This window comes from Pinus tabuliformis, chromosome 1_2 (assembly GCF_031772625.1).
Source record: "Pinus tabuliformis cultivar Carrire ecotype Pingquan chromosome 1_2, CPIR1, whole genome shotgun sequence".
Taxonomy (NCBI): Eukaryota; Viridiplantae; Streptophyta; class Pinopsida; order Pinales; family Pinaceae; genus Pinus; species Pinus tabuliformis.
Genome location: NC_142298.1, coordinates 247,354,302 through 247,380,622, shown reverse-complemented (window position 1 = coordinate 247,380,622; position 26,321 = coordinate 247,354,302). Strand labels below are relative to the sequence as shown.

Sequence of the window (26,321 nt, the reverse complement as noted above, 5' to 3'; positions counted from 1 at the left end):
TGTTGGTGCATTTTACTAGCACCGTATTCTTGTACTCCTCGTTGACGGCCAATTTAGCTATGAATTCTTCCTCATCAATTGGTGGATCAAGTTTATCAAATTTATTTAAGGGAACATATTGCACAACTTCAAATGTTTCAAGGTCATCTTCATCATATTCATAGTCCTCTATGTTTTTTAGATCATCTTCATTCTTATCATAATCTATTTTTGACATAACCTCTTCTTCCACATTTTTCTCTTCATCATCTTCCTTATTATTGATTTCCTTTCGACATTCTTTAACTCCTGCAATTGATTTTTCTAATCGCTGAAATGCTTCTTGAATACTAAACTACACGATGCAATCAGGACTTGAATGTAATGGCACATTGTGCGGCGAACAACGTTCAAAGACTCGCATCATTATATTGTGCGCCATGGCTCCAACACCACTGAAGCATAAAAACTGATAGCTTGTAGACTTGAATGTAAAAATACACTAGAGGTATTTTGTAATAATAATTTATTAATATATATAAAATGTATAAGTGATGAATGTTACAATGAGGACCCGCATTTATATACCTAAGCAGGTGTCCTTTCGTGAATGGGCATGTCTTTTAAACATGCCTTTTCACTTAACTTAATGACTATTAACCTAATTAATATCTGATTATTTAATATTTATATTTATTTTATTTATTTACTTGCTATGAATTTTATTCATAACATAAGGTCTACTTAATGTTGGGTAGAACGAAGGAATTGGGTAGAACCTAAAGAACAGCCCAAGCTAGGCTCACCAGCGCTGAAACTTAACATTGGACAAGGCGGGTCTACTCAACTAGGCAGATCCATTCTGCGCATAGAAATACACAGAATTATCGCCCGAAGCAAATCATAATTGTGGTTAAGCGGGAGTATTTAGCAAAATTTGAAGTTATCGCATTACTTCGATTGAACCAACCAAGTGAAGCACGTGTCCCTGTAAGCAGTTGTGGTGCCGCGCGCTAGGCTCACCAGCGCTGAAACTTAACATTGGACAAGGCGGATCTACTCAACTAGGCAGATCCATTCTGCGCATAGAAATACACAAAATTATCGCCCGAAGCAAATCATAATTGTGGTTAAGCGGGAGTATTTAGCAAAATTTGAAGTTATCGCATTATTTCGATTGAACAAACCAAGTGAAGCACGTGTCCCTGTAAGCAGTTGTGGTGCCGCGCTCAAACCATGCCAGGTCAAAGCTTCAAGGGTGATGAGTGGAGGGTTTAAGAATTTTTAAGTGATAGATCCACAATTACATGTGGTTTTTTTTATCACTTCCAACTTAATAATTTAACTTTCCCAATTGAGTTCGGTTTATATTTGGACATAACATCACATTAGTGCATGGGACCATGATATTATTTGGCATGAAATATTTTGTGTGCAATTATTATTGGCATAATTGTCTAGGTTTGTTCTGTGGAAAAAACCTCGTGCACGTCTAGCAAATCTCTCTATCCTTTTTACATCAATTTTGTTGCTTTAATACAATGACGAACTCTCGAGCTAGAATCTTGCCATTAGATGAATTTTGTAAATGGAAAATTGCCTACAAATCTGGCAGTGAAATTTCCTAAAATCTCTCACAAGTTCAGAGCCCTATAAATTGATCGTAAGGCAAAACAGTGGCATGAATAAAGTAATTTGCAATTCCTGTGGCAGTGGCTATTAATTGAAGGAGGAACTAAGGAATAGATTCACACTTACAGTAAATTGATGTAACAATTTTGGTTATGAACACTGGTTAGGGTTTTGGATTGACGTCATTTCAATAGGATTCAAACTATGATTAAGATCTGTTTGGAAATGAACTTTGAATAAGTTTATGCTCTTGAATCGAGATTAAATCATTAATCTATGCATTGTGTTGTCAAAGTTAGAGTTTGAAAATTGGATTATTGAATTACTATATGTTGAATTGAGTTGTTATTTCTACCCAATAGTGTATTACAATCAGCGTTGAAAATATCGGTATCGGCAAAATATCGGCAAGGGTCCAGAAAATATCTTATCGGCAATATCGGCAAAAATATCGGCAAGCATAAAAAATAATTTTTTCAAAATTTAAATATAGCCAATATTTTGCCGATATTTTCAAAATATCGCGATATTTTGCCGATATTTTCCGATATTTGCCGATATTTTGAAAATATCGCGATATTTTCTCGGCGATATATCGTTTTGCCGAAAATATCGCGATATTTTCGAATATCGCCGATATTATCAACAGTGATTACAATCTTTGACATTATACATTCGATGTTTGGTTTGTTAAGAAATCCCTGCCTTAATCCCTAATCATTGTAGAATCCTAGCTCACTGCAACCATTCACCTTTCTAGTCAAAGTCCTTTATGACCTAGCCAGATCCTTCAGGCAACCAAGTCCTTCTGGCTTCAAAGGTGAATGTATTCAACTCCTCTTGATCAAAGTCCTTTATGACCCAGCCAAAATCCTTTCTGGCTTCAAAAGATGGTCAGCCAAATCCTACAATGACTTCATGATTCCCGTCTAATGAGGGAGACATTCAATATCAAACTAAGCTCATCTTTGTCCACAATTTGCTCATTTGTAGATATGTATTGAAACTCTACTGCTCCTCTTTGCATCATGTCATGGATGAAGTGATACTGGCCATGTCCTTTTGGCTTCTAAAGTTTCAATGCTTCATGACTTGTGATATCTGCAAAGACTCACTTCACCTCATGAGATATATCTCAGACCACATCCAATACAACATAAGTACCACATGCTTTGTTGTTATCCACTATATGTGCCTCAGCTCAACCATAAACTAGTTCAACATGTTCATTGCAAAGCAAATATTTGGCCTAGTGTTAACTAGTTACTTCTCGAATCCAATCAACTACTTATACATCGTAGGATTAACCAGATTTGAATCTCCAATCCCAAGAAATAGTGTATCTGTCAGAATCCTTCATTTCAATCTTTGAGGCCAAACTCCCTTTAACACTAAAGCAGGTTTTCTTGTGTTAGTCTCGATTGCTCTCTCTGTCATGAAAGCAAATCCTCCTGCCCCTAATGCTCCCTCTATCACACAAGCAAGTCCTCCTATTGAAGTTGTAAACAAGTCCTTCTACTATAGTTGCTCCCTCTTACTGGGAGAATCGTCTTGTCACAAACTTTGCTTCATTCTTCCCAATTCTGCTAGATTCACTACCTTAGCAGCGTTCACGATGTACCTGCGAACCTCATTTAGGAGGCCATGGAAGAATCAATTATAACCAAGCAAAAAATACAAAGATAAGAGGTTGCCCAAAGAAAAATGACAATAATAAAAGGAGAAAGATATGAAGTGCGTATCTCCTAATTTAGAAAGAAATTGTTGAGGATTGTGCCTCCTTGCATAAATCAATGAAGTCCATCTTCAATCTCCTTGTCCTCAACATTGGTTGCTAATGTTGTTTTCCTTCCTTGCATGATCTATAAGGGCAAGGTTGTTTCTTCATTCTGCAAATTAGGCTTAGCAAGCCATTCATTGACCTATCTAGCCACACCAAAGGTTCAGCGACAAGATAGCATCAAAACCAAGTCATTTTGTATGTTGTCCAGTATGCATTACACCAATTCTACTTGCTTTCAGTACTCCAAGTCTTGCTCTAAGGTTTACAAACCCTAAGTCTTCCATCTTTTGTACCACATAAGCATAAGGGCACCTATCGATACCCTTAGCAACTTCATCAAATTTGTCATGTGCAAATTATACTCGTTATAGTCATTGAATCAATCATTGTCTTATAAAAGAAATTTGTCATTGATTCAACACAAGGTGTTGTCACAAGATCTTGAATCTTTGTAAAACATTGACCACATGTGAATTTGAAGGAACAAAATTCAAAAACACATGTCCATGAGATGAAGTGTTATAAGAAAAAAGTTTGATATTGTGTTTTTTCGTTGTTGCTTCCAAGGCCTCCATCATTTTAAAACATTTAGATTCCAGATAACCATTTTCCACACAATACTTGTGATGTTTGTCAATCTTCTTACTCTTTGATTTTGGTCTTGTCACTATTGCGAGTAGAAGTTGGCTAGAGGGTTTGGGACCTGTTACCCCTCACTTCAACAAGGGTACATATGGCCATTTTCACTTTTGATAACACCAATGTAAGTCCAACAGACACAAATTAAAGCCTTGTAGGCCATTTGAGATATGAATTATGATGTCTTAGGCCTACCACGATCGGCCATGTCCGATCACTTTGATTCCTGCACTTAGTTCCTTTCATCCTGGATAAGATTGGAGGACTTGAGCAAGATCTCATTGGGACTCATGGTTTAAGGGAGCCTGTAGGGGTGATAACATTTGTAGGGTCAATCCAACCCATGTCTTGTGCACCTATGCTTTTCCACATGGTCATGTGTCAGAATTTGTATGCATCGTTGGCTTTGGAACAGTATTCATCATACAGTTCTCAACATGGTAGTCTCAGTTCTCAACATTTCATATTTCCTAAGGTAATGCACAAATCCCAATGCATAGGGGTCCTAGGGTCAAACAATCAACAGGGTCTCAAATTGCCTATAGTAATGTGTAAATGACATCCCACGTAAAAATGTTGCAAAATGTGAAGACGTCATTTAGAAATTGTAGTTTCAAGGCAGCCATACCCTCTCTAAGTGGCATGTGGGGCTTCCAAGTGGCAAAACAAGGTAAAAACATGGCATGCTTTCTTTTGGAATAAGATCATGTATATGCATGCAAGATTTGTATTAGCTTTCGTTTGGAAAGAATATACATTTGTATGTGGGAAATGATAGCATGTTGTGTTAGCCTACATTGGAAAAGATTCTTTGGGAAAGAAGATGAATTACATGCACAAAAACCATAGTAATGTGTTGGTTTCCTTGGAATATATATATGGGTAATGTTGGTATAATCTTTGGAAAATAAGACATGTATTTGTATGCTTTATTGCATTAGTTTTATGGAAAAGAAAACATGTTTTTGCATGCCCTATTATGCTAGATTTCCTCGAAAAGGAAACATGTGTTGCATGCTCTATTGTGTTAAGCATTCTTTTGGAAAGTATATGCATTTGCATGCATAAGAACAACATTTGTTGTGTTAATTTTTTTTACGTAATTGCATGCACCAAAAGTAAAAATTGAAGGGCTAGTTATTTTGATAAAGTTTATGTAAATTAACACAACCAGTAGCCCCTTCCACTACCAAGAGACCTCGTTGGTTCACTTAGACATTGAGGGATGCTCAAGACTATGTTGAGGCTCTTATAAGCACATTTAGAGAGAGCAAACCTCTGAAGCAATTTCCAAACTACGTGGCATTGATGAACATCATCATAGATTCCAAGCCTTTTAGCTTTTAGGATGCAGCAAACGAGGAGATATGGCAGAATTCCATGATGGAGTATACCTCCATCATGAAGAATGATGATGTTTTGGACATGATGTCAAGATCAAAGGGGAAGTAAGTAGTTGTTGATGTTTTTGCAGCATCAAGCAGACATTCTTCCACGAGGTCATGCTGATTTGATTAGTGGGGAATGATGCATTCACCCATGGGGCCATGCTAATTTCGCTAGGGGTGAATGGCCCAGGGGCAATCTTTCTCCCATTAGCCTTGGTGTCTGACTTGGGGAGATTGGCCCACGATGCTCACATTGCTTGCTCCGGGGTGGAGTGATCTATTTTTTGTAGAGCGGGTTTAATTTGTTTATCTAATGGTGTTTTTACCCATTAGTGGAATGAACAATTTTAGTCTAATGTTGAGGTGTAATGTAGGTTCCATAACTGAAGGGGTTTCTTGTGATGAGGAGCCACCAATTGGGCCTCCACTCAACATTAGAGCTTTATATAAATAGACAAGCATGTGAGTAGACAAATCATCAACATAGCAAGCTCATTGAATCTTTTCTAGTTGAGGAGAAAGGAGAAATCTCTTATCTATCATCTTTCTATATCTCTCTAGGAAGCTACACGTGTGGAGGATTTGACCATTGACCAACAAAGTTCAACTGAGTTTAACCAGGTCAAGTTGACCATAGTTTGACAAACCTTGACTGCGACCACACCTGTGAAGAGTTGCCCACAATTTGACCAACTTTGACTACATACACACATGTGAATAGTTGACTGCAGGCCATGCTTTGACTGTAGGGCCGCATGTGCAAATTGACTACAGAGAGTTGATTGCAAGCTAAGTTGACCGCAAGCTAAATTTGATCGCAAGACTAGTTTGATTAGACTATTGACCAGCATTGACTAAATGAATTTTTTTATTGGTTTGACATGTTGACTAGTAGTTGTTTAACCAAGTCTGACAGATAATTTGAGATGTAATGTTGGCTCAGATTTCTAGAAAAAATTATGATTTGTAAACCTTTCGAAAAAGACAATTTCTCCTCAAGAAAAGATTTTCAAGATTTCTCCCAAGGTTGGGTTTCCATCGGTAAAAATATTGTGTCTACTATGCATGGTTGTTTCTATATGATCTTTTATTGTTTTCGATGCATTTACAGTTGAGATTTTTTGTGTAATTATTCAATGATATTAGTGGCATGATAAATATTGTTTGAAAATCATTATGAAGTAATTATCAGTTCATAAAATTGTATTCTACTGCACTTGCTATATAATTTCAATGATAGTGATCCAAGTGGCTCTACAGCAAATATTGTTTGAAAATCATTATGAAGTAATTATCAGATCATAAAATTGTATTCCACTGCACTTGCTATATAATTTCAACGGTACTGAGCCAATTGGCTCTACAACATCAAGCTTGTAGCGAATCGCAGCATTAAAAAGTTCAAGGCAAGGTTCATGGCAAGAGAGTTCTCTTGAAGGATTATGAGACATTTGATCCAATTGCCAGGTGCACTTCAATTAGAGTAGTTATGTCCATAATTTCATTTATGGATGGAAGATACATGAGATGGATATGAAGACAACTTCTCTTAATGAGATCATTAAGGAAGAAGTGTATATAGAGCAACCTCAAGGCTTTGAGTTTAATGGGAAAGAGTCTAATGTAAAGCCTTGTACAAACTCAAGCAAGCATCAAAATCATAGTATTCTAGGCAACGTGGATACTTGCAAAGTATGGGCTTCACCAAAAGCAAAGTAAATCCAAACTTATACTATATATTTGTTGGATCTAATTTGCATGTTTTGGTGTTGTATGTAAATGACTTATTTCTTATAGGTGCGGAGAAGCTCATTGCACGATGCAAAGCATACATGGCAGTTGAGTTCGAGATGAAGGACATTGGCATGATGCATTACTTGGGTTTGGAGGTTTGGCAAAAATTAGGGGAAATTTCCTTGGGGAAAGTAAGCATTCAATAGATGGGGCCACAAGTGCGAGAGTGAGGAGTCCTCTATGGCCCCAAAGGACAAATAAAACTATACTATTCATGGAATTTGACTCTAACAACTAGGTTGAGGTGTATGAGCTCCTTCAAGGAATCAATCTGGCCACATCCTTTCCCATCAAATCTCTCGTCGTCATCGAGGATTCTAACAATACAATTCGACATCTTACTCTTGGAACTGCTCCCTCAGACTCCAAGCTAAACTTCCTACACAAGAGAATTATGAATGTAGCCTCCTTCCCAAGCATCCAAACTAAGTGTGTGCTTAGGGACCTAAATACCATGGCAGATAAACTAACTAATCAAGCACTATCATTAGTCCCTGGAACAATGAAAATCAATAAGATAAGATAAGATAAGATAATTTTATTAATATCCTCGCGTAACCACAAAAGTAGGTCAATGAGACTAAAGGACACATCCAGTGTAAATAAAAGACATGTGGGAGTGCAAATGCAATATTACTAAAATAGGGCTAACATGAAATAAAAGTACTAAAGGACACATCTAGTGTAAATAAAAGACATGTGGGAGTGCAATACTAAAATAGGGCTAACATGAAATAAAAGCACAAATACACAATGTATAAAGTCATATGAGATGACCAAAAATGAGAAATATGAAGTATGTATGTCGTTGGACTATGACACTCCAAAGAAGCAAGGGGGGAACTGAAGATGAAGCCAATGGCGTCAGCATCTCCCGAATCTAATGATTGATGGCAAGGAGGTAACAATCTCTCCCTGTTCAGGTCCTCCAAAGTTGTCAGGGAATCCAACTACAAGATCCTAGGGGGAGTAAATGAGCGAGTGCTACTCCTAATATCTGAGGCCGAAAGGAAGAAGTTGTTGATCATTCTCTATCTATTGTGTTCTATTTGGGAGGAAGTCTAATAAGAGGGAGGTACCCTGTGTTGTCTCTGCCTCGAGCCATTCCCTCTAACTCTCTAAGGATAGGTCGACTGAAGCATAGTACTGCATCTGCAAGCCAGTCTCGAATGTACCTGTTTATCTTGGACCGAAGGGTTTGAGAAAAACCACGAGGTCTGACCATTCTCTCGTCTACTACAAACTAAGACTCTACCTTTCACTTGTTGTTTTGACCAGATCAAACAACCTAGAAGTAAGAAGTAATAGTCCTAGAAACCCCAAGGTGAGTCAAAGTGTGTAAGAGTCGAGATCTATATGTAAAGATCTTCCCAATAAAAAGGGCTAGGCATCTAAGGTCCTGGTATCAAAAAAATGTAGAGAGGGAGCCCCTAGAATCCTTGTAGACAATGGAAACATCCTTTGATCTCATAGTAAACAAGGCACTCGAAGATGAAGTGACGCTCAGTCTCTAGCTCCAAGAGATGGCACACCTGGAAAATTCTGCCACTAAGGAATATGATGATCAGTCTCGACTCTAAGACGATGGGAGCCAACACAAAGCTACCCCAAGGGTATCCTAAGAGACTGCATCCAATGATGAGACCATCCTGCAACTCTAAGAAATGCTCCAAATAGAAAGACATCTTTGGACCAAGCCCCGTAAGAGGTGAAATCCATGTGACCTGAGTGTATAGCCGATAAATATCCTCTCTAATGGACTAGTTCAACACATGTTTAGTAGACAAAAGATGACTCGATGCATCAAGAGAGAATTTGAATGGGGGGAGGCACTCTAAGGAAATGGCCATAGACTGGAGGAGTCAAGATGCCTTTAAGAACCACCCACGAGTAGGGCCTGTAGACTCATCTAAAGCGAGGGCCTCCGAAAAGTAAAGTGCTAAGTAGGGGTAACACTCTCTCCTCACCAGTAAGTCCCAGACAAATCTAACTTTATGGAGGAGAGAGACTAAGCGAAAGATGACCTCAACGAAGAATGGATGGGCACCAAACTCTACCTGGATAATAGGTTGTGGAACTGTACGTTTGCATATTATGATGCTTCTGAGAAGCAAGGTCTAGACTCCCTGCATCTAACCCAATCCATTTGTACCAAGCTTGGCCCCCATATATCAAAGCCATAAAGAACCATAGGTCAAATAATCACGCCCATGAGGTGGAGTTTGGAAGAGACATCCTGAAACTGACTCTGAAAGCAATGTGCCTCAATGAGGGCAAGAAAGCCATACCCTTTGTTGAGTTGGGGCTAGAGGGCTTGTCTCATGCCAAAATGAGGCCCTGTGAACTACACTCCCAGGTAAATGTAAGATGTGGTGATCTCAATCTCTTCTCCCTAAAAATAAAAATGCAGGTTTGTAAGGGATCTCTTTGATGCGTTGAAGATCATAACCTTGGTTTTACCTAGGTTGACCTTCAACTGTCAAAGGTCACAAAAATCAACTAGGGCATCCAGTTGTCTCTGTAGGCCCTCGAGGATAGAGGCCAATAAAACCAAGTCGTCAACAAAAAGGAGTAGAGAGATCAACACCTAATGGAGAAGGAAGTCGTTCCCCTCCTGAATGTGCTCCTGGAGGAAAGACTCGAACTCATCAATATAAATCCCAAAAAAGGGTAGGCAAGAGAGGGAAACCTTGTTTAAACCAATGGTACTCTTAATGAAATCTGAAAGGTTGTGAGCCAACGTTAGGTAATAGACTCATACGATTAATGAAATTTGTATAAAGGCTGAAAGGCAAGACCCAAAAGACAATATGATTATTAAGTTTTATTGTGATTTATTTTCAAGATTGTGATACTCTGTTCCAAATTAATACAATTGCTTTGTTCTCAATGCGTGCATAAAAGATCTTTTGATTGTTAGCAGACCTGCGCTCACAGGAGGGCCCCTGTCGAGTTGTGAGGTTCTTTTATTTTATTTTACATTTCCAAGTTTGCTTATATCGTAGTAGTTCTCTCAAAATTTGCTTAATTAGTTTCATTACAAAGATATTTTGACCAACTGTTGTTTTGATTTCAGAGTACTCATAAAGGGAAAATACCAAAAATATTTAATTTTTATATGCATTCTCTTTCCAGATTTCATAGCTCAAGTCAATTTCTTAGATGATAACAAGAAGAGTTCTTTAGAGTTAACTGCACACACAAGTAATCATTTCAGAGTTACAAGTTTTTCATCTAATCTTTCTTCTGCAATTAGAAGTTAGGACCTTTTGATGCAATTTCCTTTTATGTAATTAGTATAGAAATTCCTTATTGCAATCTAGTGTAGAAGTTCTTTTCTGCAAAATAGTGGTTGTAGTGTTTTCAATTCTGCAAGTAGCATTAGATTCTTTTTCTTGCAATTTAGCATTTCCTTTTATGCAAGTAGGAGTAGGTTTTGAATTCTGCAATTAAGATAGATTTTCAATTCTACAAAGTAATGTAGGTTTTAATGTAACTTTAAATTGAAAGAACATGTGCGTAATTATTCTCTAAATCTCATCAAAAACATTTGTCCATTCTTAGGTTAATTTCATCTTTAGAAACAATCAATCCATAGAAAGAATCCTAGCATATATAGTGCACATTCATCTCACAAGTACATGAACCTTGGTTGACAATTAATGAAGTAATTTAAGAACAATTAAATTACCCAATAACAAGCCTCCTCAATGATGGCTCGGAGTGTAAATATGTGGTCAATTGTCTAGTAGTTTGGCCGAAAACCCACTTGCCCCTTGGCTTTGAGATTTCATCACTCTAGTTTTCCAAAAAGCCACTGGTGTATAATTGTGGCATAAAGTTTGGAGAATGTATGAACGACCATAATTGTTTGGTAGTTATTTGGATCAAAAATACTCCCCGACTTGTGGATAGGATGGATGATGTGTCTGTTCCAGGCAGGGGGGAAGCCAGAGCAGACCACATGGTTAAAAAGATCAACAAGATAGGACTCAAGGGGCTTACTACCATGCTTTAAGAATTCCACCTGAACGCCTTCTTCGCCAATAACTTTCCTAGAGTTCAGAGCTTTAGTCGCCCTCCTGACGTCCAATTCTAAAAAAGGGTGACATGAGGGGAGGGGAGAGGAGATGTGGAATGGGGGTTGTATGGGAATGTCATATAGAGAGGTATTATGTCAAAATAAGGCTATAGAGTCCTATTCAGGTGGGATGGTTCAATGCCTAGGGAAGATGGTACACCAAAATGGCTTGGGGGAGCAGCGAAGGGTTGGCTTGGGGGAGCAGCGAAGGGTCACACGAAGCTCTCATCCCCTTTGGGATAGATATACGTTTTTTATGGCAAAAGAGTTTATGGTAAGTTGTTTAGAGAAAAGGGGAGACGGAGGGATCATGTGTGAGGGCAAAGCGAAGCTGCTTGTGGAGAGCTTTGCAATCCTCATCATACCACCATTCATGGGATAGGAGCCAAGAGTGGGCTTACTGGTGCTCTTGCAAGTCGAGTGGGGATAAGATTCCAAGGCAGCTTCCACGATGGCTTTGGAAAGTAACTCATATTTGGTTGTGGCAGTATCCAAGGCTCTAAAGTGGGAGATGAAAGGGAGCAGTTCCTCGAGACAGTTAACATAGAAAGGGGCACAATCTCTATCGAGAAGAAAGGTAGTACGAGGGGGTAGAGAGGTGTTTTGGGAGGTGGTAGAGGTAGCAAGAAGAGGGGGAATAGAGAGGAGGAAAGTGAAGAGGCCATGATCTGCCAGAGGGAGGCGGGAAATGGAGAGATGTTGGATATGTGGGAGAAGATCATGCGTGGTCAAGACATAATCCACTACACTTGCCCCCCCACAGTAGGGAAAATAAGTGAAATCTCTTGAGCCAGGGAGGCAAGGGAGCCTGTTCAAGATCAATAACCCATGAGATTCACCCAATTGTAAGAGATATCTCCCATAACCTATGAGGGGCCCATTCTCATCCTATGAGCATCTATGAAGACCAATAGACTCTGGTTCTATCTCCTAGAGGTTGAGAGCGTCCTCTACCCTGTCATGAAGGGAAACATGTATACTCTTGGTTTGGGCGTTGAAGTCGCCCAAAAGAATCACATCCCCCTAAGAAGAGTAATGAGATATGTCCTCGTAGAGATCGAGGAACGGGTCCCCCACGAACTCCCTATGAGTCGCAAAGGGTGATGAGGCAAAGGGGAAGTAACAGAGTGTAAAGAAACTTTCGCGAAGCTGGTAGCAATCCTAGTGTAGCCGAACCCATAAAAATCTAGTGTGCTTGTCTGAAGACACCATGGAAACTCGAAGGGAGTCTTGTACGAAGCAAGCAACCCCCCAAATCCTCTCACACTGTCAAAACGTGTCTCTTGTCTGCATACCCAAATCCAATGGTACCCCGAGATTGGTGGTGGGGTCCGCATGGGGCTTGCATATGTCTTTGTAAGAAAAAGGCAATCACAGAAACTTATAGCACTAAGTTGCAGGAAACGTTGGAGAAGGGTCTGTTTCCAGCCAGAAACGAAACGAAAACGAGGAAACTCATACCGTACGGCCTGGAAACGTGTTTCCGACCGTACTGGCCCATTTCTCGAGGAGGAAACGTGGCCAGTATGGCCGGAAACGTGTTTCCAGGCCATATGGTGGAGTTCCTCTTCTAACTTGACTTTTTCTTGTAAAATTTTTTTATGTTTTCGCTTCTAATTTTTTATTGGGCGACTAAAATATCTTCTGGATGCTTCTAGATACCTCTGAGTGAGGCAACATAATGTTCAAGCCTATGGCCCTAGTGTTGATATGCAGTTCATGGTAATGTTAAATTCCTAAAGTAAAAGTGACATTCTCCTTTATTTTTCATTTTCATCCTTTTACTTAAATTTAACATTACCATGAAATGACTTGGGATGTTTGAGAGTGGTTTTGCCCTCATTGGATTTCATATGGAGAAAGTAGAATTTTAGATCTCACTAAAAATCCAGCAGACTTATCCGTTTTTCAGGATTTCAGGACTGGGAGGATTACAACGTTTCCATTGGATTTTGTCATGTACTAGGGTATGGAACTTGTATTTAATCAAGAGAACAAAGCCCTCTATGCAGGGGAGACTCCCAATAATCAAGAGCACGAAGGGTACTCGGGTATGGAACTTGTATTTAATCAAGAGCACTAAGGTTGTTCGACTATGTAGGAGGAGATTCCCAATCAAGCATAAGAGAAAAAACTAGAAATTTCTCGTTGCTGATTTTTGATATTGCTATTTTCGTTATGTGATCATTCATGAGTAAATGTGATGTAAATTTAGAGACTTATAGTTTATGCATTGACAATTGACAATTTAATCATAATGTAATAAATTAGAATGTATCATATATGCTTTATGATTGAACATATTTCTTAAATGTCCTAATATCTCTCTCTCTCTCTCTCTCTCTCTCTCTCTCTCTCTCTATATATATATATATATTGTGTTTCCCTGTTTCCAAAATTTGAGGAAGTCACGTTTCGTACCCGTGCCCATTTCGGAAACTCGTACCCATTTCCCCGTTTCGTGCAACTTAGTTATAGCATCAAGAAGTGTGCTCAACAAGCACCAAAAGGCACCATTACAATTCCAGAAACCTATGGAGATAGTGGGTTGACCCCCTTGCCCTATCCCCCCTATGAACATAACCATCATTTGGCCCAAGGCCGAGAGTAACCTAGGGAGGTTGAATCACAAATGATAATTTTCAGATCCCTAACAACTGCCCATTTTCTTGCTTTCCGAGCAGCTACTACTTGACCTCTGGCCTACTTGAATGCCGAGAGTAACCTAGGGAGGCTAAATCGCAAATGACAGTTTTCAAATCCCTAACAACTGCCCATTTTCTTGCTTTCCGAGCAGCTACTACTTGACCTTTGGCCTACTTGAATTCCTCTTGTTGTGCTTTAGTAAGGTTGAGGCCGAGAATGATCATATAATTGGGCGAGAGAGAGGCCAATCTTTTCTTAGCTCGGAGGGCTTTGACCCGGACTTGAAGGAGGTGTTAGCTTGTAGGGGGTCTACTGGGGCCACAAGGACTGGGAGTCCACGTACTCTAAGATTTAGCTCCCAAAACCGGTGGAGGCACTCCTCATGTAACTTGGCTTGCACCACCCCCTCAACCATCAAGAGTGGGGGAGGCTAGGGATGCTCACTCTTCCTAACAACATCCACCCAAGAGTTGAGAAATTTTTGTTGCACCTTTTCCTCTTGTTTAAGGAGAACATGTTGTGACCTCATCTCTTCTTTGAGGTTGGGGAGCTCTAATTGGAACAAGGGGGGCTCTACAATTGGTTCTTGCAAGTGTAAGTTATCTTGTTCCTTTAGTTCAAGTACCAATTGTCTTAACTCAATCACCTCTGAGAGGAGTTGTTTACTCAATCACCTTTGAGAGGAGTTGTTTACTTTCCTCTTGTGGGAGATCCACCCTCCAAAGCAAGTTCTTAACTGGGGAAGCCCAAAAACAGAATCCCACTCCAATGCCATATCTGTAGGGCTATATAGCCACTCCCCGCTACAAAAGGTAGTTCCTTCCTCTAAAGGAACTATGAAGGAAGCAGTGATCCCTAACTAATGGTCATGAAGTTCAAACTCAAGCTCAAAATAATGAAAAGGCTCACATGTTTAAAACTTGGCAATCATTTAGCATATAGGAAAACTGGAAGGGTGTATAAGTCATCGCAGGGGAGAAGGTATGCTCAGCACAATGGTAAATGCCCCATGCCATGGGAAACCAGAGTGAGGCAACAGATTATCATACAAAATTCCAGGGTGGAAAATTGGGTAAAGGACTAGGGATATCACATGTGAGGGGCGTGGAGTGGACCTCAAAGGACAACAACAAAACGTCGCACCCTCATGCAAATGGTTTGTGAGTGAATTTTAGGTTGAACTAGGATTGCAATGCAGGGTGCATGGATGAACAGCCCCACTAAATTTGTAATCATTCCACCTTTATACCGCTCAAATAATGATGGAAACAAAATGTTGTGGACAGCTTCCACATCTTGGGGCATGGTATCTGCAAAACTCCACCTCTGAAAGTGCAAAATATCTAGCAACCACCCAGGACTCTACAGAGCATGCAAGCAACAAAGGGATACTTGGTAGCCAAACAGTGAAGCTAATGGCAACAGGGCAAGAAATTCTTATTGTAGGAATGGCTGGCAGAAGAGGATAGGGGAGAAATACAGGGAACGAGGCAACAGCGACAAGGCTGGATGAAATGTAAATTGCTCTTCTAAGCAAGAAAATTGACAAGTTATCAGCATAGGCTGACTCATTAACAGGAATTTTATCTTCTCACTGTCAACAGACACAGGAACTTAGAATGCAGATCCAGGGCCCTCAGCAACAATTTCACATTGTTCCAACCACACAACAGGAAGGACACCAAGACACTGTGACTCCAATTTCTTCCATCAACTCAGCACACACCGTGCCAATTCGACTGCCCAACTGGAACAGGGTAGCATCAATTGAGAACTCAATAATCATAGATGATTAGTAGCAATGTCTTTGGATTTTAGTTTTATTTAATGCTAGCAAAATGTTGTCAATTTCTTGGCATCTTCTACAAACAATATCCTTACAAACATTTCTGGAATCTAGCAGTTGGACAGTGGTATAGGAAGTCAGTCAAAATTAGATTAGTCTCAAAATTTTGTCAAATACTGCTACTTAAAGCACTAGATGTATCTCTGTTTTGCATTTGCACAGAACTTTTTAATATAAAATACCTTGTCAATGTTAAGAAAAAAAGGTAAGTATTCAGTGGAGATCCTGAAGTGAAATAAAATATTATGGTGTGAACATAAGGGCTCCGGCCTTCTGCGGCTCCGGCTCCAGCATCTCCGGCATCTCCGGTCTTCTCGTCTGCGGCAGATCTTTTCATATTCCCTGCATTCGGTTCTCCTCTTCTGCGGCTCTCTTCGACGACTGCGGATTTTGATATTAGCCCTAAAGTTCGACGACTGCGGCTCTCTTATAACACTGCGGCTCTCTTCGACGACTGCGGCTCTCTTATAACACTGCGGCTCTCTTATTACAACCACATTCTTCGACGACTGCGGCTCTCTTATAACACTGCGGCTCTCTTCGACGACTGCGGCTCTCATATGCATATAATTTCCTCCCGCTCTGAGATCTGACTTCTGCGGATCTCAGAAGTCTCGGTTCCGCGGAGATAAAAAAGATTTACGCAGTCATCTTGAAGTCAGATCTCAGATCTCAGATCCGCGGATCAGATCTCAGAAGTCTCAGAAGTCTCGGTTCTCCTCTTCTGCGGATCAGATCTCAGAAGTCTTCGGTGGCTCAGATCTCAGAAGTCTCGGTTCTCCTCTTCTTCGGTGGTGGATCTATCTTCTGCAGATCTCAGAAGTCTCTCCTCTTCTGCGGATCTCAGAAGTCTCGGTGGCTCAGATCTCGGCATTTTGAGACAGGTATATATTCCTGACTCCTCTCCAGCAGCGCTCCTCCTCTCCTCTCTTGAGAAGTCTCGGTTCTCCTGAGCAAGTAAAATATGGCTCCGAGCTTCGCAAAAATAACTGGTGGCTCACCCGCCTCTGAAGGGCAATCTCCTGCCCATATCGTGAGTGAAGCCCCAGCTCCCACTATCCAAGTGGTCCAGGACTCACTCGATGAAGCTTTGAAGTTCTCCGAAAGTGCCCTAATTTGCCGGTTCAATGGTTTTTGGCCGCGGCTGATAGCACTCCACAATTGGATCTCGGAGGTATGGAAGCCTATCATTTCTGATGAAATTAATATCTACCCCTGTGCTAGAGGTTTCTTTATAGTAGATTTTGAAAATCCTGAAAGCAGACAATGTATTCTAGACTCCGGCCCTTGGTTTTGGGAAAAATCAGGCCTATTCATGAAGCCATGGAACCCATCATTCGATCCCTCTACAGCAGTGATAACCTCAGCACCAGTTTGGGTGAGATTGCCAAGCCTACCCTTGCATCTCTCGAATCTCTCCTCGCTAAAAGCCATCGGAAATGCAATTGGGAAATTTTACTGCAGGTGCCCAGAAACAGAGGAATATGCCAGAACCACCTATGCACGCATCTGCGTGGAAATGGATTTCAGCGCCGGATTCCCAGCTGAAATAAACCTAACAAGTAAAGACTATGTGTGGAACCAGAAGCTTGATTATGAAAGTGTCCTCTTCAGATGTCGATCGTGCTTTGAGACGGGGCATCTAGCCAAAAATTGCCCAAAAGCCTCTGAGAAAAATTTTGCTAGAAAAAACCACCACAGATCTACATGGTGGGAAGGAGCACAAAAAGAACACTACACTGTCATCAAAGAAGAAGAATATTCTAGAGAAAATGAGTCACAAGAAATCAAGGAAGAAGGAAGCAACTCTCAAAACAAGCAAGGAGAAAGCCCGCCCCAACAAATCAACAGTTATGAGGATTTGAATACCGCAGAAAATAAATCTTCATCTCCGACTATTTTCAAAAGAACGAACACAATAGATCGCGAAGCTAAGACACCAATGTCCCAAGAACCAGACGAGATGAAGGAGATGCAAGACAAAGGAAGTTGGAAGACCGTAGAGAAAAGAAAGAAAGCTACAACACCAATCTCGCCAAGAAAGACGAGGAGCCAGACAAGTAAAAATTAAGAAAATTGTAGGTCCGATAGACCAATTTGGTCTGAGTGGACGTTAACCATCATCATCATCATCATCAGTTTTGGATGAAGAACTACAAACCTATGGCCACACCCATAGGCACTAATCTGAAGTTCTGAACAAGGTGATAGCTTCAGATTCACAGTTGATGAATCCCTCATTGTACAAGCAACTAATAGATTCCTTGACATACAGGGGAAGTAAAGCTGTAGGGTTATACAAACTCAGATTACACAGGCAGTACAGCAAACAAGAAAAGCACTTCAAGGGATGGCTTTAGCTTGAGATTAGCAATGATATCCTGGTTCAACAAGAAGCAGTCTTTCATGGCACTTGGACCCACAAAAGCAAAATACATGGTAGCCAATACTGTTAGTTGTGAGGCCTTCACTCAAGCTATGGACCCCACAGTCATTTACTACGATAATCAAAGTTGTATCAAACTCTTTGAGAATCCAGCATTTCATGACAAGTACAAACACATAGAAATCAGATATCACTTCATACAAGACAAGATTCAAAAGAAAGAAGTGAAGCTCTAGTATATTCCTACAAATCAGTAGGTAGCTAATATTCTAACCAAGCCCTTAGCAGAAAGGAAGTTTGAAACATTTAAAGACAAACTTGGATTGGTGCAGAACTCCTTCCTCACTAAAAAGGAATGTTGAGAAATGTAGCTCGAGCAACAATTTTTTGAACAGGTTTCGAACGTGCAGGAAATGGTTCAAGACATTTCACTAGTGACCACCTTGGAAAGTGGTCACTAATTCCATCTTGTAAATTCACTCAGTAAAAATCTAAAGTTTCGAAGTAGAATTAGTCTTACGGATCTAAATGAAATGTTCTAAAAGTTCAATTGCATTGGTGACTTACATTAGGATTTAATCTTAGCCATACATCTCAAGAATGAGATAGGTGACAGTTAGGATTGAGGAAATTACTTACTAACTTATTTCTCTCAAAGCATAAAAAGAACAAGACAGAAGAAGTCAATCTCACTAGAGAAGAGAGCAAAAGAATTAAAGGAAGGAAAAGCGCTTTCAAGGAGGAGAAGAGCAGATTGATAAAGAGACCAACAAGATACCAGCAGGCCACACAAGCTGTACCACTGCTTTTCTTTCTGCACAGGCCGTCCACCTTCAAAACAGGCCATACACCTTCAAATATAGCCATAGGCCCATACATTATTACATAGTATTGTTGATGTGCTTCAGTGTTGAGAGGAGAGAAAGGGCAATTTGCTGGCCAGGAAAGGCAGAAAAAGAGCTGACTGTACCACGGTAGCTGTACTCTCTTTTACACCAGCTGTACATTGTTGTTTGAGGTGATTGTATTCACTGTACAACTACTGGTTGAAGGAGGCCTATTAGGTCACCTTGTAAACTTTGATCAGGTGAATGAAAAGCTGATTAGAAAAAGAAATCCCTGTGTATGTGTTTTATTTCATTCACTGTTCATTTTTCAGCCATTGTGTAATCGATGCAATGCTCAGAAATTTAATTTCCTGCTGTCAAAAAAAAATCTATCGAGTTATTTAAATGCCACAAACAGGTCAGTTACAACATGTCTCTGGAGACTTGAACCCACACAGCTGGAGAAATGGATTGCTCACCAAACCACTACGGCTAAAATCCTTTGACCATATGCATTTTCGACAAAAACAGTTCATATACAGATCAGATTGTATCGTTGACTGTACAATCACTGTAATGGACCAATAAAATAGAACATTTCATCTCTATTGAGTATTCCAAAAACATGAAACAAATCTCCTTAATAAACAATATTGTTTCTGGCAGACAAGAAAACTCACTTGTTCATCTCTTGGGAAGCTGCTAACAGAATCTTGACCACTACTAGCGCCTGTAGTTGACATAGCATTCTTTTGTGCTACATAAGCTGCATAAAGCTCATTTGAAATTGCAACTCACAGCAATTCTCATTCATTCATTTCTACTCAAATCTACTTACCAAACAAGTTGGGCAATCTATAATAACCAAATTTATGTATAGCTAAAAAAGAACTTGATCCTTTTGAAATTTATAAAGTCTTGAAAATAAATATCTACAGACCTCTATTTTGAACTCCAACATGCATGATTATATTATCTGGACGCACATGTTCCTGCTCTACATTCATCATTTGTGAAGAACTCCGCGAGCACGCACTTTGGGAAGCCACATTAGCCACAGATGATCCCATATCTGTTTGATAAGACACCTGAAAGCTCTTATCCTTATAATGTTGTAAAGGCAGAACACTAGCAGAGAGATTATTTGTAACAGTGTTCATAGAAAAGTTTCCAAATTTATCTGTATTGACAGAACTATGTTTGAGGTGGATATTATTTAAATCTTCGAGAGAATTCTCTCCTCGTGATGTTGAAACAATTTGGACTTCCTTGCACCTGTTTTCCCACTACAAACAAAAAGCAAATTTGGGATATTAGCATGTTGTGGTAATCTAATGAGTCTCTCTAATAAACTTGCTCAAAGATATTTGATGAGTAAAGTTGTTACAATTCCATTACCTTGTTATCTTGTAGCTTCTGTATTATTTAAGATTCAATCAGTTATTTAACTAGGAAATTAATTAGTGCATATTTGTGCTGTGGTTCTATTTAGTAATTTGCATAAAAGAATTGACCCTTTCTGTCACAATGTCGCACAAGTGCATCTGGCTGCACATGCAGATGTAGGAGTAGGTGTGTCAAGTGTGAAAACTTTCTAAACTATAGGTATAACAGTGCAGCACTTTTTCTTGGTAAACAAACAGGTCATTGTGACACTGTAGCACATACGGCCCCTCCTAAGGGGGGGTTGAAGAGCCTGTAAGATTTTGTCGTGTTGCTATTTTGTTACACATAGTCTCAAACACATGTATATGCATTCCAGTTTTGAACATTGTGGGGATAAGCTCAATGTATGTGTCGTGTTGCTATTTTGTTACACATGGAATCTCAAACTGATGTATATGCATTCCTTTTTTGAACATTGTGGGGATAAGCTCAATGTATCTGTTTAATAATCTTACTGGGAACCAGGCTTGTGCCCATGTTTACACTTGTGAATTTGACTTCTCGGGATGTTTTGGCCTTAGCCAGCCCCGTTTTATCTTTTGAATATGCCATGACTCAGACTATATGAGTGCCTATTTGGGCATTACCCAGCCCCGATTCTGAGTCTTGCACTTGCTTGTGAAGGATGCTTAGACAGCCCGCTTTTTGGTATTAAAGTTTGTATATATTGCCTATTAATAGAGTTTAAAGGAAACTTTATACGAAAGAAATATCTTACTGGGCACTGTTCACATGAATGGTCTATAGTATATGATCACGGTAGTTATCTTTATTTGAGATATCCCTAGAATGGTTTAAGAATTAAGGAAATAAGCATGGAGTGCATCCTTAGATGTTGAGCAGAAATAGATTTTCATGAAAAGACCAAGTCCGTAACATAAATATCAAAAGTTTGGATCTAGACTGCTCCCTTGAAAAATTTACTGTCACTGGTGACTGGCATTGTTTCTTTTCTGTGAATTTTTATGGTCCCTTACAGAGCACTATCATTTGCTAAGATTAACAGAATATTACCACCACTTCAAATTTGCATCTATGGATTCAGCAGTCTCTAACTATTCATTGCGGTAGTAAACACAATAAAGCAGTCTTTATCATTTTTTAGTCACTTATCATTTCTAATTTCTTGTATTTTTTGTCACTTTTCTGTAATATCATTGAAGTTGATACCGAGCAGTTCTTCTCTGACAATAGACTCAAAGAAACAGAAAACTTATAACCTTGATATCCTTCGAAAGATGCCCTTCCTGGTTACTTGCCATATTTTCCTTTTTCTTTAATTTTCGAACGAGGAATGGATATACGCTGAGATTAATTACCATCCAAAACAGTTGGGCTATGAATTTGCCTACTATCGTCATAATTAACAAGATCTTCCATTAAAAAACTACAATTCTTACTCCTACAGTGGCATATCCATATGTTAGTATTTAGTTCACATAAACACACTCCTTCCTATAGAGTCTTCCTAGACCAAACAAACACGGGCTCGCTCCTCAGCTAAGGCATCTTAAAAAAATAAAAATTAAAGGAAAAAAAATAAAAAAACAAAGGCACGCGGAACTTACCTTAGAAAAGTCTTGCTGCGAAATGCAGTACATATCTCTTTTGTTAACATCTGCGCCATTTTCTGACCAGAAAGACTTGAGACACGCCATGTGCTCTGAACTGGCCAAATGTTTAATCGCATTGCCGCTGCATCACATAAGCAAGCATTTGAATAAATATACAAAACTATGTTAAAGAATGCACGAATACAAATGCAAGCAGCGCCAGCAAATTGAAATCTTGAAATTAATGACGCTAACCCACTGAAGGTTTTCCCATTTCAAAACCCGGATGGAAAATGATCGGATTAATTGCCCCAAAAAAAAAACGAAAAGCATATGAAAAACCTGAAAATTCTAAACATTTTTTTGACATATGAATACACAATAACCAAGGAAGTAAATACCAGGCAAATAAGCTTTCCCGCTCATCAATATCTTGGTGGCAAACTATACACCAGAACCTATTACGCTCCTTGTGCTCAGGTCGCAGAAACATGGGGTTTTTAGCGAAGAAGAGAACATCCTGGACTTTCTTCTGGAATTTTTCCAGTAGTTGAGCCAAAGCTTTCTTGTGTTTGACAGAATACTTATGACCCTTCCCTCGATCATGGTTTATCCTGCAAATCTCACACAACACAAACTCCCTCTCCTGCATTCTGTATAATTCTATTTCCACCTTGTGCTAGCGGAAGCAGGTTAAGATTGCTGCCCCGCCCACCTTCTAAAATGCACCAAGCCTTTCATGGCCCGGCACTCGAGGACATACGTTTTGGGCACCTGAAGGATACAGTGCGCAACCGCCAAATCACAACCAACTTTATTAACAATTTTCATATATAACAAACCTATCTTGCCTGACTGCTACCATCGAAGCAATTGTATAAGTAATTTTCTGTATTGACAATTTTACTATAAGCTAAAGCTATCTTGCCTAGACGCTACCATAGATGAAATTACATCATTTATAATGAATCTTTACGAATTGTCCACTTAGGACCGAAATCGCCAGTAGGTTGGTTTATTTTGGAATACAGTTTCCATAAAAATTTAAATATAAAAAATTATAAATCGTGCAATTATATCATTTATAATTAATCTTTCCAAATTGTCCACTTAGGACCGAAATCGCTAGTACGTTGGTTTATTTTGGAATACAATTTCCATAAAATTTGAATAAAATTAAGGGTTTTTAAATTATTTTTTTATTTTTGATTTCTAATTTTGGATTGGTGTTACAAATTTTTGTCATTAGAAATGGTAGATAAATATTTTGATAGTTATTTAAATTTATTAACCATTTATTTTATATAGTTGTATTAGTTTAAGAGTTCATGATCGTTATTGTTGTTCACAATGCATTAATAACAATTTACACACTAGAAGTGACTTTTATGGACATGTTGAAATACAAATCCAAAGGAATTTTCCAACCATCTCAACATGGTGAGTTATAAATCTCAAGGAGTATTGTTATTATTATTTATTGTGGATGCTTGATTATATTTATATTTTAAATTTTAAAGAAATGGAAATATATGAAATAATAAGTAAATGTAGTAGGGTATTTAGAATAATGTAATGCCCTAATTGTGGTCTTTATATTAATTAAATATTTTTGCATATGATGAAAGATAAGAAGAGCCTAGCATTGTAACAACTTTGAATATTAATAATAAAGATTCGTCTCTAATTATAATTGAACAAGGACAAAGTTAATGGAGGATGTGATTCCACTAGAGAGGGGGCTTAAGGGCCTAGGCCAAATTACTATATTTTTTCTATTCGAATTAGTAAGAAAATATAGCTACATGAGCTTGTGTGAAAAATCACATGGTGCTTTATAGGCATCTGTATTGGTAGCCATTCTTTTTGGTTGCCAAGAGATTCCTCATTCAATGTCGTTCATTTTTGTCCTTATTTATGGATGGAAAGAAAAGTTCGTTAAGAAATAGCCAAAGCTTATTGATTGTATTATATTGTTGGTAATACTAGTAGTGGCAAAACTCTGCCATGTGCATGGGAGTGATGGTAGTTGAGTAAAACTACCCATAGTTGAGATTCCCTAGAATTTCCAACATTGATATTTCCTAACCAATAGCACTAGGGCCTTGTAAAAAAGGAAATTATCATGAGGGACTGCATTGCAAAGAAGGGGATTATTTTCTTTAGGTTGTGTAGGTGAGGGGGGAATATAGATGGTAAAAATGGATTGTTGTGAGTGTAAGAAAGAGGGAACAATTATAATAACTTAATAGTTGGACTAGTTTGGGATTTAGAGTCAGTCTAGGCACCCATCCTTGTGAATTTATAGCCTTAGCTCACGGATGACCTATTGTACAGATTTTATCTGTAACAAAGCCTAAGGTTAGGCGGAACATCTGACATGTACAGCGAGTTAGTGAGAATATTTCTTAAAGATAAGAGTTCTCTATTTCTCTATGATCCATGTGGATATTAGTGGCCACCCGCCTATTCCACGTGGACCCCCACCGTTGTTTCTTTCAATTTCCTTAATTGTAGCATAGTTTACTATTTTTGGCAGTTTTTTGGGTCCTAAACTTTCAGAGTTGTTTTGAGGACCTGAACAATGCTTTTTTGGAAAACAAGCAAACATGAGTATTTACCTCGCATTTACAGTCAAAATTTGTAGTCCTCGGATAGATCTTTCTAGTGAGGTATCATACGCATCAAACAGAGATCATATGCTAAAGTTACGACCCCTGGAAGTTGATGTACCGATTTACCCCAACGGGACCCACAAACTTTTGGTGCTTCATCTCCTAGGGTTAGGTTTTTGGATGTTTAGGGTTGTCCATTGTTTCTCAATAATAAATCGACCTTGGAACCTCATTGTAACACAATTCAAAGGCATGTAACCGCCACATCTCTTCTCAGAGATAAGCTACCAATGCCTGAGCTAGTCTATTTCCATTCTGCATCTAACAGTTTTGCAATACTTTGTTATTAATGAATTTAAGTTTTGTTTTCATTGTATCTCAGTGTTTTTGTTCATATTTGTATTTCATTTCATTTTTTATAAATCTAGATCAGTGGTATTAGAGTGATCTACTCTTTCTTTATTTTTCTATGCATGTCCTCCAGAAGGTTGACGTAGAAGGAGTTAGGGCTCGAACTGGTTGAACATTTGCAAGACCAGACTCACCGACCCTAGCAACCTCCCATGGTTAAAGAAAAGAAAGATGAGGGAGCATGAGATTCTTTCAAAATATTGCTCAAAGAAGCCCTCGAGGGACAAAGGAATGTGATGATGGACAACTTTGACCAGATCCTTTGACGAATGCCCACAGGCGACACATATTCATCCAGCAGCCGCCCTAGAGACGCCACTCCCTTTAAGATATAAGTCAACTTTGAAATTCTCGTATATGAAGTCCATATAGATGAAGATGTCGCAGATAATGGTTAAATCTGTTGGAAGGATATTTTTCGAATGATGATTTTTCCAATAGGGAAAAGATTACTTTTGCACTCCTCAAAGTCACCCCCCACATCAAGGACTGGTGGGAAACCTATGTTGGTAATATTGGCATTGACGTCAAGTTGATTGATAAATGTTATTTATGTCACTAAACACATTAGTGATAATTTATGTTGAATGTAAAGCGTACATAAATGTTGAATGATGAATATAAAAGGCTGAAAGCGATGTGAAGTGCAAAGGCTATGCTAATCAATGTGAAGGCTAAACATTGAGACAAAAGTTGAAATACATGTATTTGTTTGAATAGAAAATGTAGATAACCCAAATGTTATTTGTCTCTTGTAATTATTACTGAATGAGTTGTTAATTTAGCGCTATTTTTTATTACAAATAATATTTGAACTAAAAATGAAAAGACAAGCTTGTGAGCAGTTTTGGAAGTCCAAGAGACTATGTTTCATTTCATATTCCTCCAAAGAATACAAACAACTAAGAGGGCTTGCTTATAAAACATACAATGTGGAATGAAATTGATGATCTTCTTTTTGAATGGAATTGGTCTGCATCAAAGAAAGAATGAGCAGTAGTAGAAGAGAAGAAGAGTGAAAAGAAGAAGCAGCTCAGCAGAAAGCTTAACAACAGAATTGGATATGAGGTAACCAGCATTTGTGACTTGAGGAATTTCTATTATTTCCTATGTTTCAGCTCGAAAAAGAACATGTTGTAGCATGCAGAGGTAGGAGCCTCCCGTGGGTTGTAGCCTGCATAAAATTTGTGGGGATTGGAGCTTCCTTTGAGGTTGGAGCCTACAAAAACTATGATGTAAAAAGGAGTGGCAGCTTGCCTTCACATCACTTTTAGCCTAAAGTTCGTGGTTTTCTC

General features: G+C 38.9%; 1 protein-coding gene across 1 annotated transcript in view; it reads right to left on the bottom strand.

Moving 5' to 3' along the window:
- LOC149205298 (TITAN-like protein) overlaps nt 1–22,908 on the bottom strand; it is a 128,819-nt gene extending 105,911 nt beyond the window's left edge. The window contains exons 1-4 of the mRNA XM_089397367.1: nt 22,402–22,908; nt 22,016–22,142; nt 19,942–20,287; nt 19,682–19,767 (exon numbers count right to left, since the gene is read on the bottom strand). Coding sequence (XP_089253493.1) covers nt 19,682–19,767; nt 19,942–20,287; nt 22,016–22,142; nt 22,402–22,652 — 810 coding nt within the window. The 5' untranslated portion in view covers nt 22,653–22,908. The remainder of the gene's footprint in view (nt 1–19,681; nt 19,768–19,941; nt 20,288–22,015; nt 22,143–22,401) is intronic.
- Between the last annotated feature and the right edge of the window lie 3,413 nt (nt 22,909–26,321).